The sequence below is a fragment of the Scleropages formosus genome, chromosome 10 (assembly GCF_900964775.1).
Source record: "Scleropages formosus chromosome 10, fSclFor1.1, whole genome shotgun sequence".
NCBI classification, from domain to species: Eukaryota; Metazoa; Chordata; class Actinopteri; order Osteoglossiformes; family Osteoglossidae; genus Scleropages; species Scleropages formosus.
Genome location: NC_041815.1, coordinates 21,398,033 through 21,419,279, shown reverse-complemented (window position 1 = coordinate 21,419,279; position 21,247 = coordinate 21,398,033). Strand labels below are relative to the sequence as shown.

General features: G+C 43.6%; 1 protein-coding gene across 1 annotated transcript; it reads right to left on the bottom strand.

Moving 5' to 3' along the window:
• Window positions 1-15,372: 15,372 nt before the first annotated feature.
• Window positions 15,373-21,021, bottom strand: gpr184 (G protein-coupled receptor 184). Its single transcript, XM_018748400.2, has 2 exons — window positions 20,854-21,021; window positions 15,373-17,380 (listed from the first exon to the last, which is right to left on the bottom strand). The coding sequence occupies exons 1-2, from the start codon at window positions 20,882-20,884 to the stop codon at window positions 16,332-16,334; spliced, it is 1,080 nt and encodes a 359-aa protein (XP_018603916.1). The 5' UTR covers window positions 20,885-21,021; the 3' UTR covers window positions 15,373-16,331.
• Window positions 21,022-21,247: the final 226 nt, after the last annotated feature.

The following is a 21,247-nucleotide window of genomic DNA, read 5'->3' as shown; positions in this document are numbered from 1 at the left end:
TGATTTTGTTTTAGAACCTTTTAACTTACGTGTTGACTTGCCCCATAATACCAGCTTTTTAATCAGATGTGAGAGTTTAGAATGAAGAAATGTCTTTTTGCATTAGTGACCTCTTGGGGCAATGGGCAGGGGCTCCGCACGAAGATGCCCTTGGGGAATCCATCAGGCCCAACGCTTGCGCGGTTTCTTCCGCCGAAGGTCATGGCCACAGAAGTTAGAGCAGTGGCAGAACATTATATCTTACTTTCCTTTTTAACCATCACGTCAAAGAGGTGCAATGTATGACGCATGGAGCAGAGATAACGTCCCAGAGTGAGTTTTCATGTCACCAGCTGTGAAAAACCCCCAGTGAAAGGAAAGGTCAGAGTAAGGTAGTGCAATAACGTAACAATTGTGTTGGCTTCATCTTCGCGTGCTGTTGTTGATTTCAGCAGAAGCAGGATATGAGAAAAGGATGTTTGACGGGACATGTTATGCTTCCTCTTGTTTTCTTCTCATTCTTCTTGTTTACTATCGGACTGAAGCACATGTAGCAGTGAGACACCATTGAACTTTAATCTAAAATGGGATTCAGGATATTTGCCTTCAGAGCAAATGTGTCTGTTGAAATCAGTTTTTTGGGCGTATTAGGCACGTGGTTAACAGCCTATTGAGAATTAATTTAATTTAATTAGTGTTTTATTTCCAGTTATGATGGCAGGTAGTGTGGTCAGAGGCATTGCCTTGCTATTCAAGATGTTGGGTTTGAATCTGTGTTCCTGCTGTAGTTCCTTTCAGTGAAGTATTTACCCTGAGCTACTGCAGTAAAAACTACTCGTGTAGAAAGGGTTAAATAACTGTAAGTAGCTTAGCATAAAAACATTGTAAGACACTTTGCAGAAAGGCATTAGCAAAACTGAGTAAATAAAAGTTATTATATAATGTGCTCTAAAATCCCGGTTTCCTTCTGTTTATTTAATTTATGTTTTTTTTACTATGTAGTAGGATATTCCAGTTTGGGTAATTGCACTCAGTTGCCTTGTAACAAGTAAAATGTTGTATAATGTTGTAACACAACAAATGACAGAATTTCATGTCTGTGAGAGATAGAAATTGGTACGGAGTTTTGCAGGAGGTGGAGCAGTGGTGCAGCAAATGTGGCTGGATCCTGCTTTCTGGTGGGTCTGGGGTTTGAGTCCTGCTTGAGGTGCCTTGTGATGTACTGGCGTCCTGTCCTGGGTGTGTCCCCTCCCCCTCCAGCCTTGCGCCCTGTGTTGCCGGGTTAGGCTCTGGCTTGCCGTGAGCCTGCTTGGGAGCAGTGGTGTGTGTCTGTGGGATTTTTTTTAAGGAAGAAGATTTTGTGGGAAAGAGTGTACGTCAGGGGGTGTGGTGGTGCAGTGGGTTGGACCACAGTCCTCCTCTCCGGTGGGTCTGGGGTTCGAGTCCCACTTGGGGTGCCTTGCGACGGACTGGCGTCCCGTCCTGGGTGTGTCCCCTCCCCCTCCGGCCTTATGCCCTGTGTTGCCGGGTAGGCTCTGGTTCCCCGCGACCCCGTATGGGACAAGCGGTTCTGAAAATGTGTGTGTGTGTCACAGTTGTGCAGCGACAGCCTGGATTCAGCAGTAAAGGCTTTTCAGAGCATGGAGGAGGTTTCTGGGTTAAGCAGGGGGTGTGGTGGTGCAGTGGGTTGGACTGCAGTCCTGCTCTCCGGTGGGTCTGGGGTTCAAGTCCCGCTTGGGGTGCCTTGTGGCGGACTGGCGTCCCGTCCTGGGTGTGTCCCCTTCCCCCTCCGGCCTTACGCCCTGTGTTGCCGGGTAGGCTCCGGTTCCCTGTGACCCCGTAAGGGACAAGCGGTTCTGAAAATGTGTGTGTGTGTCCTCTAAAAATGCATAATTGCAACAAATGTAATTCACTTGATTTCTCTAAAGAAATGTCCAGTGAGGGGAGCTTGCATCATTCTGGACAAAAGCATATGACAATGAGTATATTCGAAACAAGAAATTCTGCTGAAACACAGCACTAAATATTCCATTGCAAAAGCCGATGCCTTCGGTTTTTCCGTCCGCACAGAAATATAAAATTTACAATTATACACAGCAAAGACAGACAAGTCACAATGATGGCTTAGTGGATGCAAAAATGTCAGATTAATTTAAAAAGCTATGATTATTAAAATTGTCTGTCGTAAATATGTGTACAGCTTCTCTAAGGCTGAATGCTTGACTTGCATTACCATAATGAAACATTTATGAATATGCACAAAATCTCATTTCTTACACAAGTTAAAGAGTGCCCATCTTTGCCCTTGATGACATTCTAGGTTCGATGATTGTAAAATATTGTCTCGTTGCACATAAATTTTAGAATCATGTGTTATACTGGGGTGTGGTGGCGCAGTGGGTTGGACCAGGTCCTGCTCTCTGGTGGGTCTGGGGTTCGAGTCCCGCTTGGGGTGCCTTGCGAGGGACTGGTGTCCCATCCTGGGTGTGTCCCCCTCCGGCCTTACGCCCTGTGTTGCCGGGTAGGCTCTGGCTCCCCGCGACCCCGTATGGGACAAGCGGCTCTGAAAGTGTGTGTGTGTGTGTGTGTGTGTGATTCTTCCACAGTTACTTTATGTATGTGTGTTACTGTCACAGCGCAGGGAGGTGAACCGGCTTTGTAAACTGAGTTCAAACTTGGCAATCGCAACATTTCTTCTTCCAGAAACAAAGCCACCAAACTCATAAAGAAAAAACATTTTGACCCAGATGCTCATATTTATGAATGTGACAGCTGTGAACTGAGGTAGTTGTCCATTTGGGAGCAGTGATTCACTGACGCATGTCTACAGGGCACAATTATTAATTAATTGTATAAGTCACAAAAACACCTAACCCTTGTGTGCAACAGAAAATGTGCACGCTTCAATACCCGTATAAATGCACACAAAACCCTTTGGTGAATTCAGTATCCACACAAAATCTATTAATGTCACCCACAGTTACCTGTCTACACTTTCTCGATATATTTATGGGCATGAGGTATGGGATATTAAAAGCAGTGAATATACAATACCTATGCATGTGTCTGCATAACTTTACATCTTCAGTCATTGAACCATCACGCACACCTTGTCTGAAATCACTTGTCCTGAGCAGGGTTGCAGCAAGCCAGAGCCCAGCAACACAGGGCACAAGGTTGGAGCGGGTGGGGACACACCCAGGACAGGACACCAGTCCATCACAAGGCACCCCAAGCAGGACTTGAACCCTAAACTTACCAGAGAACAGGACCTGGCCAAGCGCACTATGCCACTGCACCCTCCTAGCATTGAAACAGCCATTAAATAAAATGTATTTTTTAATTGCTGAGGAAAGCCATTACCATGAAGCAAAAACAGAGGTCCTCTATCTTTTCAAACTCATTCAAACAATATTGGAAATTGGTTAAAAAAAAAAAAAAAAAACCGATTCAAGTTTAAGGATACATGACACATATAATGTAGGACAATGAGAAAGGATGCACATACTTGTCAGGGTAAATGGTTCTCTCTCTTTTATCCAGTCCTTGAAACACTCAGCATAATCGGAAACAAAACCTCGTGTTAACACGACAATTGGTTTCAGTTTCCGCTACAAATATCAAATCTAGAGTATTACTTTTTTGCTTTATAAATACCCTTATCCAAAGCAATAACCCAAAAACTGAAAATTAAGGTCCAGTACCTTATGAAGAGCACAACCTTGAGCCAACCCAGAACCTTTACAAAAGGACACAAATCCTTGTGTCATCCAAAGATTTACCCTGCATTTACCCTTTTTATATTTTATCATAATATATTGCACTGCTTCAAGATCATCTTATGAACAGACAAATCACATGAACAAATGGATGAACAAAGCATGCTAATAATGAATGCATTATATTAATCCATTTAGCTGATGCCTTTAACAATGATATGACAGCATGTTAAAGTTATTCACAATCATATTCACCCATTTATACAGCTGCTACATTTTTACTTTAGCAATTCAGGGTAAGTACATTGATTGAACCCATCTCCTACAACTGCAACACAACAGCACCAACCTCTATGTTAACACTGTGTTAGTACTTTCAATACTTTTTTCTTATAAAATTTGTATCTCTCCATATTATTCCACCTTCCTTACTTCTGGTAGTTGCCATTATGGACTAAAGAAATTGTCTTACTAGGCACTTCAAAAATCACCAAGTTGTGTAATCATATGCACACACACACATTTTCTGAACCGCTTGTCCCATACGGGGTCGCAGGAAGCCAGAGCCTACCCGGCAACACAGGGCGGAAGGGGACACACCCAGGATGGGACGCCAGTCTATCACAAGGCACCCCAAGCGGGACTCGAACCCCAGACCCACTGGAGAGCAAGATCCAGTCCAACCCATTGCGCCACTGCACCCCCTGCTAACTATATGTAATATTTTCTAGTATTATTTAGCCATTTAACTGATATTTTATACCAAAGGAACTTCCAAATTCATCCTGAAGCAAAACTGGATATGTTCAATGGAGAAGCAAAGCACTTTTCTCACAGGTACAGCAGTAGGGCCCCCAGGTCTTGAACAGTTACCTGCTGCCCTGAACAATATCCATGTCCATAATGTCATTTTTCCGGTTCACTGATCATGTCCCACAAAAACAAAAGCACAGTGTGAAAATAGCTGAATGAACCTAAGATCGTGAGCATGGCCATGGAACCCCACTGTTACATGTTGTACGGAGCAATTTCTTTCTGGAAGCTCATCTCAGCCATCGAGTGTCCAGTCACTAATGCGGTATTTCACCCTCCTGGAACAGTAAGGACAGTCACGGACATGCGTATGTAATGTAAACGCGGCTTATGTAAGACTCATGTTATCTGTGCAAGTGTGCTGTGCCATGTCGTGTCGCTCAACGAGTCCAACGTAGTTCAAGTCCAGCTGTTGAATGGCTTCTCAGAGACCCTTGACTTCCAATCAATCCTGTCTCTTATCATTCTCCACCAGAGCCTAAGACGGAACGGTTCACCCGTCCCCTCAATATCCCTGTATGGTCTGCTTTCATTCAGTTCTTTTAAACGGGACCGGACTTCATTACTAATCTTGCTAAAGCCCTCCCTGTGCAAAAAAATTCCAAGGAGACTTCTGAAAATACCGCAAATAATTAGTTTAACACTGCAGTAATTGCCATTTCTTGACTTAATTTTTTAAATAAGGAATGTATGTGCAAATCCATTTTTGTACCTATTTACAGAGATGATTGGAACAGTTCTGTTTCTGTACTTAAAGGCAGCCCAAAAAATTTCCCCAGTCGAGATCTGAAATATCAGTCTAGTGGCGGTTAAACATTGGAAATTATTAAAGTTCCCCGGTATCTCTAAGGAAGATCAGCAATGGTTTGCGTTTCTCTGCAGTACAGGTGATATTTGGCTGTCTGAGAGAGTCTTTATGAGAAGATGTAACACTGGGTGTGAGGGACGTGTGTTGTAATGTGAGATGCAGTAGGTCTGAAGGATGCTTCATTTCTGTCTGTAGTAACCAAACACACACACACACACACACACACACACACACATCATCTGAAACCGCTTGTCCCATACGGGGTTGGGGGGGGCCAGAGCCTAACCTGGCAACACAGGGCGAAGGGCTGGAGGGGGAGGGGACACACCAAGGATGGGATGCCAGTCCATCGCAAGGCACCCCAAGCGGGACTCAAACCCCAGACCCAGCAGAGAGCAGGATCTGGTCCAACCCACTGTGCCACTGCACCCCCCTTAGTAACCACACAGTCATCATGTATTTGTCAAACTATGCGAGGAGCTGTCATAATCAGACCTGCAGGTGTCAAAGCATTTAAGGACAGTGTGCATGTTCAAGTCCCTGAAGGCTGCTCTGATCATAATCCCTTAAACAAAGTATTTAGCCAGAAATTCTACACTATACATTAATCTGTATTATTGGTAGAAATTGGTTGCTGAATTTAACAAGTAATAATGAAGGTTAACAGGGCAGCGGGTAACATAGTGGGTAGTGCTGTCGTTTTGCGCTCTGAAAGGACCTGGGTTCAGAGCCCCGCTCTTGCTGCAGTACCCTTGTTCGGGCTAAATGAATAAATCATAATTATTCCGCAACGCACGAAGTTTGCTTACAGTTCCACGTGAGAAAGAAGAGCAAATCCTCAGATTCAAACAATTCATAAGCATTAACGCTCCCACGTGGATATGCTCATGAGGACGGTACACAGACCAACGCATCAAGCCGTAGCAGAGATCTCAGGCGACGAGAAATAATCATTAACACGCAAGCAGGACAGGGGTGCTCAGTGTGGAGAAAAACTGCGCAATCTTCACCCTGTGACAGAGAAAAAGGAGAGGGAGTGAATACTTGAGTAACAAAACTAACAGAGCGGTGGATGATAATGAGGGAGTCTCTTCGTGCCTCGGTTGTCATGGCATCGCTTTAAGCCTTGCCGCATATTGGAAAACACTTAGTAAACACACGTACGATGGAGCGCTTGTCCTCTGTGTGTGTGTGTGTGTGTGTGTGAGATGCACTGAGAGGGCCAGCTTTGGCGCCGAACACTGAAAAGGGCATGCGGAGAAAGAGAAATGAAAGACCGGCATAAACAAAATAAATTTTATTTGCATTTGTTCTTCCAAGTTTTCAAGTCTCATTTTTGTCCCCCATATGTTCACCTCCCTTACTGAAAAAAATCAATATCGCCGAAAACTTGTCTCTGCAAATATCCCTGTCGTCGAAGATAGGCCTATTTTACTCTTTCAAGTCACTGGTATTACTGTGAAATTGTTAAGCTTGGTATTTTTTTTTTTTCCAAAGAAAAAGAATGGCAACACGTCACAATAATGATTGATAATACACTACCAAAATAAATGGATTGATAAGATGAAAATGATGATGCTACTTTGGAGTGATGCACCGTGTTTTATAAGCTGTATCAAATTCTGTCTCACGCCTAAAAATGTGACATCTTGCACACAGACACCCCAGCCCCTGTTTAACCTCCAATTTCACTTTGCCCCAGTTCTGCCCTCTGCACTATTTCCAGGTGCAGTACACCCATCCCTCACACAGAGGGGTCCCATTCAATGACAAAACCACTAAAAGAGCCCCAGAAAATATATAGATTTATTATCCACCTATTTTGAGTAACTGCTTTGTTCTGAGCAGGGTTGCTGGGACCCATTGCAGGGTATCCACACACACACACACACACACACACACACACACACTCACTGATCCATTCACACACTATGGTCAGGTTAGAGTCACCAATTCAGATTAACCACATGTCTTCGGACTGTGGGAAGAAACAGGAGCCCCCGGAAGAATCCCATGCAGACACATTTACATCTACGTTTACATTTACATTTATTCACTTAGTAGATGCTCTTCTCCAAAGCGACTTACGATGGATACTATGTAGTGTTATCAGCCTGCACACCTTATTCACTGTGGTGACTTACACTGCTCGATACGCTACTTACAATGAGTCACTCATCCATACATGAGTGGAACACACTCTCTCTGTCAGTCACACACTATGGGTGAACCTGAACACCATGTCTTTGGACTGTGGGAGGAAACCGGAGCACCCGGAGGAAACCCACGCAGACACAAGGAGAACATGCAAACTCCATACAGACAGAGCAATAATGGAACCCACGTTCTCTCGCACCATCCGGGCAAAAGCAGCAGCACTATTCGGTGCACCACTCTTCTGCCCTATTATTATTATTATTATTATTTACTTTAGCCGCTGCTTTACTCCAGTGTGATTCTTATTACAATTACTTACCCATTTCTACAGAAGGGAGCTGGGATTTGAACCTGGGTTCTTTGAGATTTTACAGAAACTACCTATAAACACCTAACTCTTTGCTAAGTTACTTAAATCATTCTAGGGTGCCGTAGTCTTTCAGCACCTCCTCTCAAGGTGAGGTTGAACTCAACACGTGTATGAAATGTGTGTTTTTTTCATGCTATTCACAGCAACAGCAACTGGTGAGGGACAGTGAGGGGGTTGACACAGGAAAGGTCGAAAAAGTGCGTTCTCTCTGATGTAATTCTCAGGGTTGCACGCCCTCCTGCTGTTGGGGAAACTTTAAATGGATGGTGATGAGCACATTGTCCCTTCTCCCTTCATGCTGCAGTGCCATTATGAAAGCATGTTACAATCATATTAACATCTTTCAGGCATTCTTGTGATTTGGGGGGGGGGGAGATTTTTTTGTATTAAATTTTACTTTCACATTTGCTGAATTCATTGAGCAGATGTTTTTATCCAAAGGGACCTACAGCTTAGCAAAAACAAAAGTGCATTTCACCAACAGATGACTAGAGACATAGAGACGTTGTAGCGTCCGGACGGGAGTCCGACACGGACGCGGGTTGCTATTACGTCCAAACACAGACGAAATATAAAATGACCTCACGTGCAGTGTGATGTTAAAAGTGCACTGTGCGTATTGTAAGACACTCGGTGGAAGTGAAACAGGAAACACGAGACCAGGAAACACACACGGTGTTTGAACTACGGTGAACAGTGAAACGCTACTCTGTGAGTATGACCGCAACCCCGAGACGTGACGAAATACCGGACAGGAACGATGGACCAGGACTGGAGAACAAGAGGCAGGAACTGACGGGACGGGCACTCGGGACTGGAACATGCACACCTAGGAAACAGACTGAGGGAACAAGAGACTACGAATCGCCAAGAGAGCACAATAGAACCGTTGATTAAGAATCCGCAAGTAGTTCTGCTCCGCTGGCTCCTTTTATACATCCGTGTCCTACGAGACTGTGAGGTGATACGTGAGCGTTAACTAGCGGCACTGAGTGGCGCCGCCTCTGACCAGGAGGGGCAGTGACCCCGTGGGACGTGACAGACGTGATTCTTGAAGTACATTGTTTGTATGATGACACAAGGCCATCATAGTATGACCTCTATACAAAGCATTAACTGATGTAGCAATCTACCTATGGCAACCTCAGTTACAGATGAGGGACCTGCAAATACTCAACTGGAGTGACTTACTGCAGAGACAAACACATGAACCATCTTTTAATAACTAAACACACTTTATTACAACACACATAACAATCCATACAAAATAAAGCTGGGATTGACTGGAGCCCTGTCCAGAGTGTATCCTGCCTCATGCTATGTATCCTGCCTCATGTTTCCAGGATATGGTGTGGATGACTGTCACCCTACACTGGATGGGTGATTATTGATAACAGATAGATACAAGAACATTCATACTAAGAACAACTAATTTACAGTCTTACATTGTTTCCTCTGCTGAAGGTCCAGATCCTAGGGAATCAGAAAGAAAAAACCAGTAAGTGTACTGATACAGGTTGCTTGGACAAGGGGGCAGAGCCTCTGAATCAGGGTCAAAGGGGTGGCAGATGTTAGCGTTAAAGGGATGAAATGTAATGGACGTCAGCTGGGACCTCAGAAGCTTCGCATTTTCAAAGTTCACTGGGGCCTTTTGTGGGGGATACCTCCATGCACTGATGAGCCGGATCATCTGCCATTTCTAAATCTCCCATGTTGTAGGAGATACCTCAGATGACTGCTCTAGTTAACAGCCTTATACACCCTTTGCATGGCTTGCTGTAACCTGTTTATTGCAAAGGATCAACGTACCATTGATAAGTCAGAGGCATGTAGCGTGAAAAGACCAAGGTGTCTTGAAGAACCTCACAGATTAGCTAGGTTTCTTGAATACTTACCTGAAAAATAGTTGAGGACCAATGCACTATAGGCCAGATAGACATGATGACATGGCCATTGCGCATCTTTTCCACATACAGTCTTAGCAATCTCACCCTAGACAGTGCAAGTTAAATCATATTACAAGAGGAAAGAGGCACTGCAATTTCTGCAGTTTATGCATGCTGAGCTAGCAACACACATTCAAATTGCCTGCCCAGATAAGGGTGTGGTGCCATCATTCTCAATGGATTTGATGTTGAAGAGTATAGTGTGGCATAGATATGGTAATTTGAGTGTATGGATAAAGAATCAAAATCGTTGAGGAAGGCTCCAGGGTGGCCTCAACAAAGTGACGTACTTGTCTGCAGATATTCAGGTGAGAAATACGAGCAGTGACAACACAAAAGGACTAGAACTGCAAAATGGATGCCAAGGGACAGTGTTGTCATGGACAGGAGACAGATATGACTGACATGTTGAGACTTGCTGACAAAAATCCAAAATGACAGCAGTGGTAGAGGCCCCAAAGAACAATGTGATGGCACAACTCAGAGCCCCAGAGCGATAGCAGTGACCTGCAGGCAGATGATCAAGGAGAGACCATGAAATGCAGGACACGAAAGAGCAAACAACGATGAATTACACTGCACTGGGGTTTTTTGTGACAACTAGGGTGAGCTTTTTGGAAAGGATAAGACACTACGAAGTTCCCACCCATATTATGATGCGAAAGTTTTCAAAAACCTGCTTTGTCTCTTGGTGAGAACACTGGTGCATGAAAAGCTGTTCATCTGCATGCATGTGCAGAGTCCAGAGGAAGAGGACGGAGTCCAGAAGTATGCGAGTGAAAAGAAAGTGAAAAGAGAAAGAGTAAGAGATACTAATGTATGCTGCTCAAAGTACAGGTCTAGGGAAGTGCTAAGTGTGTAGTAGATGTGACATCTCTGATAACATGTTAATTTGAGTGTATGGATAAAGAGTCATATGCCAGTCATACACATCCATGGTGGGATGGTATTTCAGACCTGTGGTCTGTGACTGAACATGTGACATTTGAGGTAACAGTGGACGTCAAGACCAGTGACAGTTGTGATCAGTTAATAGATGAAAGGGGACCCAGGTGTCTGATGGCACTGGCAATGTATTAAATGGCTTTTGGAGAGCTTTAGCTTTTTTGACCTGCTAAACAAACTCTAGTGAATACAGCCTTGAGGTGAAAGAGGTGCTGCTTTAAAAACATTTCTGGGATAAGTAAGACTGACAAGCTCACGAATGCCCCAAACAACTAACTCAATAAGGCATTTGTGTCACAGGGAGGCATTAGTGATGCCCCTCGGCATTTTATAAGCACCTACTGAATGTGGAAGGGGTCACGTTCAGTCAAGGTCCCTTGACTGTGGTAATGTTCGCACACCTTCAGTCGATGAAAAAACAGCTCAACTGAACATGGGCTGTAAAAGTCCTCAGTGATTCTGAGCAGAAAGAGTTCGAAAACTGCCGTCATTACGACAGTTGCCTTTGCAGGTGAGATGTGGTGCACTTGTGTCTTAATGGGAGCTATATTGCTGGTATTGATCTTTTCTACTACTGTGAGACTCAGACATAATTGTTCTGTAAATTTCTGTAAAATCCAGTGGAACGCTTTGTAACTGGCATGTTTCAGTAAGGTTGTTAGTAAGCAGAAGTGTAAATAAATTCTGCAGCTACTCATCGCTCCAAGAGAGCATGGGGATGGCTGAGATGGTCACCTTCGGAAGAGATGTTTTATGGATGGGCTGATCGGCCCAGTTTGTGAGTGTTGCGCTTACAGCTAGACCTCCCCTAGAACACTTTGAGGTCATAATAATACATATACGCACGCTGAAAAGATGTATTTTTAGCAAATACCTATTTTTTAATCTGTGAATGATGTAACATCATTTTGTCTTGAAAGAGAAAAGTGGATTAAATGAGCACAACTGTTAGAGTATGGATTTTCCTTTTAAAAAAGGCTTAAAGGTCTGCAGAGATGGAGTTTTGATTGCGAATCGCATTACACTTATGGGAATGATGGCGCAAACAGCCATATGTGGACTATTTGCTTTGACACTGAGGCACATAGTGCTCTGGATGAACTGTCATGTGAGGAGGTGATACCAACTGCATTTAGAGACAGCCTCTCCTCCAGATCTCGAAAACCTCAGCCAAGAGGAGAAATCATGAAAGCCACAACTGATGTAGCAGAGGAAATTGATGTTTGCTAGTTGGTAATGTTCTCAGAAAAGTTACCGCTGTAACAAGCAGGTAATTGCTTGCATCCTTGGTTTAGCTGTTTCCTCAGACATTATAACAATCTTACAATTTGTCTTTTACTTCTGAGACTTGAGGTTGCTGTCAGGTTATGGTGTCCATTAGCATGTCCCATGTCACACTAATGAGAAAGCATTTTATCTTGAAACAATGGACATTTACATTTACATTTACTTTTATTCATTTAGCAGACGCTTTGTCCAAAGCGACGTGCATCTGAGCAAAAGTACAATTTATGCATTACATTAAGAGAAGGAGACATAGCTGCAGACATGAAAGTCTCAAGCAAACCTAGTTTGTTCCCTACCACTTGCTGCACTGAGGTTCATCGTTCGAGTAGGAGCATAAGACGCAGGATAGACAAATCCCGATGCCCTTCCAGCATTTTTTTTTTTTTTAAATATTGTAAGATACACAAATGAGCAAGTACAATGCCAGAGTAATGGCTGAATAAAGGTTGTATCTGGAGATGCTTATGTGCCACGCCCACACCATCGACATAACCAGATATACCTGGGACCCAGCAGGATATAAGGCAGAAGCAAACGTAGAAGGAGCTTACCTATCGCTTATGCTCCTTGTTCCCTGCTCCTAGTTCTAACTCCTGAAACCCCGTTCTGTGACCTGATCAGTTTTCTCGTGTTTGACCTGTTGCCTGTGTTCACCGACCACAATTCTGGATTTCCTGGTGTGCGACGTTTGCAGTCCGAAGACCCAAGCCTGTCCTTGACTACGGTTCCTGTCCAGCCCCTGAATAAATTCCTGTGCACTCCGCAATTGAGTCCGCCTTCTCCTTCCCAGACGAAACCATGGCATTATGGAGTTACGATGCGTGAACAGTTACACCGTAAATGAGCTGGAGAGATCTTGGGCGAAGTGGATCTGGAAAAGGTGGGTTTTCAGACCCTTCTTGAAAATAAGAGTTTCTGCAGTTCTGAGTGACAGGGGAAGGTCATTCCACCACAACAGACCCAGAACCGAGGACCTCCGAGCTTTGCCTTTCGTGCGTGGGACCACCAAGCGGGCAGAAGTAGCTGAACGAAGGGGCCTGGCTGGGGTGTACCGGTTGATTAAGTCTTGTAAGTAGCTGGGAGCAGTTCTATAAACGCAACTGTACACAGTAACCAGGGTGTTGAATTTGATTCAGGCAGCTATAGGAAGCCAGTGCAGAGAAATGAGTAGAGGAGATACATGGAAGCGCTTTGGCAAATCAAACTCAACTCGTGCAGCAGCATTCTGTAGAAGCTGCAAAGGTTTGATGGCATTTGCAGGAAGGCCACAAAGGAGAGAGGTACAGTAATCCAGACGGGAAGTCACCATAGCCTGGACAAGTAGTTGAGCAGAGTCAGTTAGAGACAGCCTCTCCTCGAGATCTCGAAAAGTCAATATGGAAAAAAGCATCAACTAAAGTGTAAAATTTTAATAATATTCAGCTGGACTTTGCAAAACCATGTCAGGATACAGATTACTTGCAGAAGCAAATAAAACTAGCATGCAAGAAAATCAAAGCACAAGCATTTGCTTGTGACAGATTACTCAGTGCTGTTGTTCATCCTCTTTAAGCTGTAGAGGAAACAGCAGACATAGCAGGTAAGAAATGTCATTAGTCATTATTCTGACCCATTAGCAGTAAAGAAAATGGCCACAGAAGGTACTGGCTTGTACATCTCTGCTTAAGACAATGGAGTAACTGATCTACTTGGTAATTTTTTCATTGCACTTGAAGAGCTGTCTGAGCCAATGCGAGCTGGGAGTCAGCACACACTGGCCGAGCCGTCCGGGTTTGAAGCGTACCGTGGGCGATCCAATTAGATGGCTCTGCAATGGCAGGCCTAACACTTCGGTACGGCAAACCAAGTTACTTGAAATCCTCCTGTTCAGAGACCCCAGATCATTAAGTCTCAAGAACTCTTGATGAAAATATAGGTGTCACGGCTATTATAGAAATATACGCACTCCCCTCCCCCCCACTATTTTATACATAGCTAATCCCTCCAACGCTATTGCAATGTCATAAAACTGTTCACGCTTCTCAAATAGCTAGTATCTGATGATTGGTTGTTTATAGTAAATCTGTTTTTCTTGCACAAAACATGCAGTGTTAACATAACTTGTTGCTGTCACACCCCTCACAGCCACCTTAGATAGCGGATTTCTCCTAACAAAAAGGTATAACCAACTTTTTTGATCTTGGATGACTTTCCTACTGTATTATACATTAACACAAGTAGGTAGCGCAGCATTTTATAATTTTAAATTGTATTTTATTAATTCAAGCATCACTCCCAGTACATCTTTATTCCTCTTGAAGGTATTTATCCAAAATTCCTCCAGTATCATTCATTACCATAAATGGGTAAGGGATTGTATTGTAATTAAACAATGTTTGTATTTACATCTTTATGTAGTTTCTTAAACACACTAATATCTCAGATTTAAAGAGCAGTTTATTCTCAGAAAAAAACTGTATAAAAAAACATTTAACTCACAACACACTGTCTGAAGCTTCTTGTCCCAGACGGGGTCACAGCGAACCGGAGCCTAACCCAGCAACACAGGGTGCAAGGCTGGAGGGGGAGGGGACACACCCAGGACGGGATGCCAGTCCACCACAAGGTACCCCAAACAGGACTCGAACCCCAGACCTACCAGAGAGCAGGACTCGGCCATGCCCGCTGCACCACTCCACCCCCCCTAAATATTTAACTGAAATACCTAATATTTTAAAGGAAAAAAAAAAACAAAACTCTTTCCTGACCCACAACATGTCACCACAATTTCTCTTTGATTCATCAAAAACAATCACTTGAATAGCAGTATTACAATAGTCTGAGTTTTGTCATTAACAACAGTGGTTCTCTCATTAGACACTAGTCATGCCTAACAAGGCTGGTATGGTTTTGTCTGTTGCTGGCTCTTCCTAAAGTTATTTTTCAACTTCAACCATTTTCTTTGAAATGGAAAAAAAAAAAACAAATAAAAAATTATCTTACTACTGAAAGTACATCTATACCAGGGGTCACCAACATGGTGCCCGCGGGCACCAGGTCGCCCGCAAGGATCACATGAGTCGCCCGCGGGCCTGTTCTAAAAATAGCTCACCATAGCGCCACTTACCAGTAAGCTGCATCTAATTTTTTTTGTTGCTATTCTTTTTAAATCACACTTGCATTGGTGTAAATTTGAAAATGACAATATTAAAAAAAACTTTAAAAAATATTTCATATTAGATTAGCGCTGGCTGGTCTCCACGGCAACCATTGGCGTTGCCGTAGAGAGCAGCTAGCGGGCGCAGTGAAGGGGAGGAGATGATTTACCCCCGAAAACATGGCAGAAAAAAGAAAGAAAACATAATTTTCACAGTGAATGGGAGGAAGAGTTCTTTTTTACCACTGTGAAAGATTCCTGCGTGTGTCTCATTTGCGGGGCGACTGTGGCGACGGCAAAGCGGCACAATGTTGAGAGACATTTCAGAACGTGTCACGCAAGCTACCATGCTAACTACCCACCGGGCAGCGCATTACAAGTGGAAAAAGCCCGCGAGTTAAAGGCAGGTTTGTGCAAGAGCAGTCTTTTTTCACGAGACCGGTGAAAAACGCCCAAAAAGCAAACTGGTAGCCCTTCACATTAATCGGTACCCAAGAAGTAGCTCTCAGTTTCAAAAAGGTTGGTGACCCCTGATCTATACCATCTACGTATCAAGGAAAATTTCTATACCCAGACTTGGGTGACTTTAGCATAATGGCAGAATATATTTGAATGGACTGCTTATTCTGTCTTAAATTAGTCGAGTATAAAACTTTGACATGATACTTAAAACTCAGAAGACAACAGAGTGCACTGAAGGGAGAGATAGATCTTTCTGACTTTTACACCACTTTTCACATTTGAGGACTCTGAAAACAAAAACTGTGAAACACAGTAAAGCACATATACACGTACAAAAGCAGGGTGGTGCGTCAGATGATACAGTTGACCGATGATACCCTCCTTTACATTTTTTTATTAGGCACCAGTGCCTGGGTAGAGGTGCCTATTGACTGGCTACCATGAAGAAACTTCTGAGCAGCGATTCTGTGCGTGAATCTTAATTAAGGATCATTTCAAACCATTATGACATTTCAGTAATATTTACACTTGGTGTGCTTTGGTATGCCTAAGAATCAAGGTAAAACAAAGTGGAATATCAATGAAAGACAGTGCTTCACATCTAAACACAGACTAACCTGATCTTCCATACTCAATGGAAACTATCAAATTAACGTTCAAAAGCTGTCGCTGTCTGCAACACATTACAGGTCGACAGGCTGCTCCAGACTCAGGAGGAGCTGATGAGCTGCACATGGTTCGTGGCAAAACTCTTGGTTTCCAATTTGCCCCGTCTCAACCGCACCAAGCAAAGTCGAATGTCCTTCTTTACCCCATCGCTGGACAGCACGTAGAGCACAGGGTCCATGACGCTGTTCAGGCTGGACACGGCCAACGCACAGGAGAAGAAAAAGTGAAGGTTCTCTTCAAAGTGGCAGTAGTCCTTCATCGGCATGTAGAAGGCGGCTAGAGACCGCACTGTTAGCAAGAAGTGGTACGGAGCAAAGCAAATGGAGAAGATGGCAATCACAGCCACCGACAGCCTCCGGACCTTTTGCTTGGCTTTTTGGTCAACCCCTTCGCTGTGCCGCACTTTACGGATGATCTGCCAATAGCACACAGCCAACACTAGTAGCGGACAGAGGAAACCCAGGCTGGCGCGGATCAGGTTGAAGCGAGCCACCGGTAGGGGCATGGGATAGTGTTCATAGCAGCGTTTGTTTTCATCTAGGGGGTAACTGGTGTCGAAAATCAGTATCAGACAGTGTATAGTCATCACCACAAGACCGACAAAGGCAGAGATTATCAATGCGTAACGAGAGCTGCGTACTGTTCTTGCTTGTAGAGGGTATGAAACAGTCAGGCAGCGATCTATGGAGATGCAGCACAGTAGACCAATGCTGATGTACATGTTGGAGTAGAAGAAGAAACCAGAGAGTTGGCAGGTCCACGGACTCATATTCCAGTGATGGTGGTTGTGGTAGTAATATATCCAGACCGGCATGGTGAAGATGTAGAGCAGGTCCGAGAAGGCCAAGCTGAGCAGATACACCCCCAGCACATTGTGGCTACGCACTTGCTGAACTATCGGCCCCAGTGTAAACAGGTTGGTTATCACACCAAGCACAAAGGCCAGGATGTAAATGGTCATCAGCAGGTCGCCACTGGAGCTGTCTGATAAGTCCACACAGGTCTTGTTGACTGTGTGATTGTTCATGGTCTGGGCTGGTCTTTGGGCAGGATTCACATGAAGAGACACAGGATGCCTTAGAAATTCCGCTGAAAAAAGTGAGAAACATATTCATTTAGCTGTCAGACCTGCTAAAAGCAGCTTGCAGTCATTCATTTGCGTCACTAAGGGGGTGCAGATCGCACCGGGTGACACCAAAATGGCTGTATAAAATTGTGCAGTGTTCAGCAGAAATTTATTTTTCAGAAAAAAATATCCTTGTAGTTTGTTATAACATTTTTCGCAAGCCCAGCTTACATGTATCGATATAGCTACGAGGCTAAAACTATGCTAATTTACTTTTTGTACCTTCAAATCAGTCAGAGCTGTCATTATTAAATACTCAGTTACAATGACACTTCAAATCACGTGGTTTTGGCGGCACGCGCTACAAGCACACACTGCTGGTGTTTTTATAGTCGCTGACTTTGTCAAATTTTCTGATGTTCTCGCTACAATACTGTAGTGATCACTTTTTGTGAACCTGTATCAATACTGCTAAAATAAACAATTTTGATGTAGTTCTTAAACATTTTTACTTTGAAATGAAACTAGGTAAATGTAAATACATTTAGGCTGTGCGTATGATATTGTAATTTAAAGGTGTAATTTTAATTTTGCTAGTTGTAATGGCAATAGTAGTAACATAAACATTTAGTGATATGCAGGATTTACGATTTACGAGTGACATTAATACGAAAACATTACTAAGGATTCTGTATGGTCTGGTATGGGAGGAGGTGACACCATGAGTTCCCACAGTGGGTAACACCAACCCTAGTGACACCACAGTTCTTTTGTACCAATAGACACTAAACTGGAGGTGCTTTCAGGTTAGGCACATGGTACTCGAGGGTCCCTGAACTACAGCAAGGCCCTCGTGGGACCTGAAGCAGCAACCTCCCTGTTACAAGTGTGCCTCTTTAACCACCTTACTTACATGAAGACAGAGGCACCGGCCCTTAATGAATCCGTGACCACTTTAAAGATAGTGTGCATTAACTGATCGGTGTCAGACCACAAAGCAAGAAACTTCTGTATGTTACTGTAGAATTTCCAGGTGGTAAATCCAAAAAGAAAACTCCGGGCTTCTCCTGCATCATTGCCAGCTAATGGTTTTGAAGTCTTTGACCATACCTTTTGAGAGCGATGTCATCCACAAAGGACAACGCAGGTAAGGCAGAGCACAGGTGTGTGTTTTCATCTTAGAAAAGGCACCAGACACAGTATCAGGAGGCACAAACAGGACCCCCACTTGGCAGCAGAGTCGAGAAAAGTGCAACCACAGCTGAGACTCAGCCTTGGGATTCCAAGGTTGTTCACAGTGGAAGCAAAACACTACCTGCATTGCAGTCTAATGTACAAGAAAAGCCCACTGAAGACAGTTTATAAGTACATAACAATCATACATAGCACAGAGGACCAAATCATTATTTAAGCACGAAGTACAATTTCTAAGATGGGGAAATATGATTTGCCCCACTACCTCATATAGCTGTAGGCATTTGGTGGTGGGATATTTCCTACAGTTTTTAGTCATTGCTGTTCTTTTCTATAGGTTTAGTCTGAGAAGACTGATTAAAGAAGACACAAATTTTGTTATTCCGTACAAAATTACTGCGACGGAATGGTATACCATTAAGGGTTCACACGAGGATTTAATTTTGGGCCCTGTGATTCTGGAATAGGCTCTGGCCTATCATGACCCAGAAATGGACAACTCACTATAAACTGTGAGCGACTGTAAAAATTTAGTGGCAGATCAAATGGTTAAAAGCATCTTCTGCTCCTCAGCCCGTGCTCCCCTTATCTGTGGAATCACTCCAACGATCACGTACAAGGCCCGACTGTGGGTTTTACCACACAGTCTTTAGAATTGTAAACATACTGAAGTCAATACGCAGGAAGCCTTGCCCCGTAAATGCAGGTGTTCTTCTTCAGTTCCTGAAGCTCAGCATCTCTCACATACACTGTACAGTTGTGGTATGAGTTAATGTGTCACATGCCAATACATTTCCCTTTTTCAGTACATCTGATACAAACACCAGAAAATTAAGTAATAAAAATATTCATTTTAAATTTTTTTTTATTTAAAAGAAACAAAAAATTTGTCATTTTTCCAATTTTTTTTCCCTGCGTGAAATTGAGGACTGCATCTGTCACAGATTCAGGTGAATTTCAATTACTGTTTAGGTTTAGGAGTACCCCGCTAGAAGTTCTTACCCCCATTTCCAGTGTGTCTACAAACCTTGAAAGTGGGGAGAAGGGGTGGCTGCAATTAAGTCATATGGTGTTTGGGAAACACCTGACAGAAAATAAGCAAGGCATATTATAATACATTCTCGAAAATGTTTTATAGTCCATTTCCTAGAGATGAGAAATAGTGAAAGATTTTTAACTGAAAACTCTTAAACGTTCCACGTTTTTCCTTCATCTCAACCTTTTTTTAATAAAGTATCTAGCGTCTCAAAACACCATTTGAAGCTGAACTGCTACTTTGGACTTAAATATTATACAAATATGAATAAAGAGTTTTATTTATTATTAATTAAAATAGTAATTTTAATAGTAAAATAGTAAAAAGTAATTGTTGAAAAAAATACACACACACACACGCACGCACGCACGCACGCACGCACACATTTTCTGAAACCGCTTGTCCCATACAGGGTCGCGGGGAACCGGAGTCTACCCTGCAACACAGGGCGTAAGGCCGGAGGGGGAGGGGACACACCCAGGACGGGACGCCAGTCCATCGCAAGGCACCCCAAGCGGGACTCGAACCCCAGACCCACCGGAGAGCAGGACCGTGGTCCAACCCACTGCACCACCACACCCCCAAGTGTTGAAAAAATATTCAGGAATAAATGTAATAAGTGTCAAATAAATATTAATAAGAAATACACACACATTTTCAGAACCACTTGTCCCACACGGGGTCGCGGAGCCTAACCTTGCAACACAGGGTGTAAGGCTGGAGGGGGAGGGGACACACCCAGGACGGGACGCCAGTCCATCGCAAGGCACCCCAAGCGGGACTCGAACCCCAGACCCACCAGAGAGCAGGACCCGGTCCACCCCACTGCACCACCGCGTCCCCCATTTAATAAGAAATATTTTTTACAAATGTTAATATTAATTTTAAAATATTATTAAAATTTATTTGACACTTATTAAATTTATTCCTGAATATTATTTCAACAATGAATACTTTGATCTATGACTTAGAAGGAATATTTCATCAGAAAATGTTCTGCCAGAAGACCAGGGCAAGTACAGTTTTACTACTTATGAGATATAATAGATGCTTTCAAATAGTCCGGTAACTTAGCCTCTGTCTGGGACCCGCAAACATTTAATATATCGCTCAAAAGACTGGAAAATCATACCCAGTGCCAGAGACACCACCATGTGCTAGAGCAACTAAGCCACGACACGTGTGAGAAAGAATTAGTCAAACACATGGTCATCTTAAAGAGGCCTGCGATTTCAAATTTTAGCCAATATATCTCCTCCCCCTTACCTGGTTCACTAGGGTGAAGAGAGATATTCATCCACCAGCTGTGCGACCCTGTTCAGATTGTAGCAGGTCCTCTTGTGAAGGGATAGGTACAACAGAGAGAGGCAGAGATCGAGAGAGCGTGCGAGTGAGTGAGCGAGCGAGCGCACAACTCGTGGTTTCAGTGCAAATGTTCCGGAGATAATGACTATGAGGAAGGAGAGACTGACGTGAATGAGAAGAAAAAACAGACACAAACAGCGGGCCTTAACGGCACCAACCACAAGCTCTCAGCGCTGAAGAGTCAAAGCAGCGAAGTTGGGCGTGGTGAGCACGGACGATTTTACACCGCCTACAGCATGCTGATGCGTTTTCCTCCACAGCAATGAGGTGCGCCAAAACAAGTGGAAAGCCACTG

Coding starts and splice junctions, on each gene's coding strand:
- gpr184 (XM_018748400.2), bottom strand. CDS start 20,884: ATGAATATCTCTCTTCACCCTAGTGAACCAG. Junction 17,381..20,853: donor TCTTCACCCTAGTGAACCAG/GTAAGGGGGAGG, acceptor CACTTTTTTCAG/CGGAATTTCTAAGGCATCCT.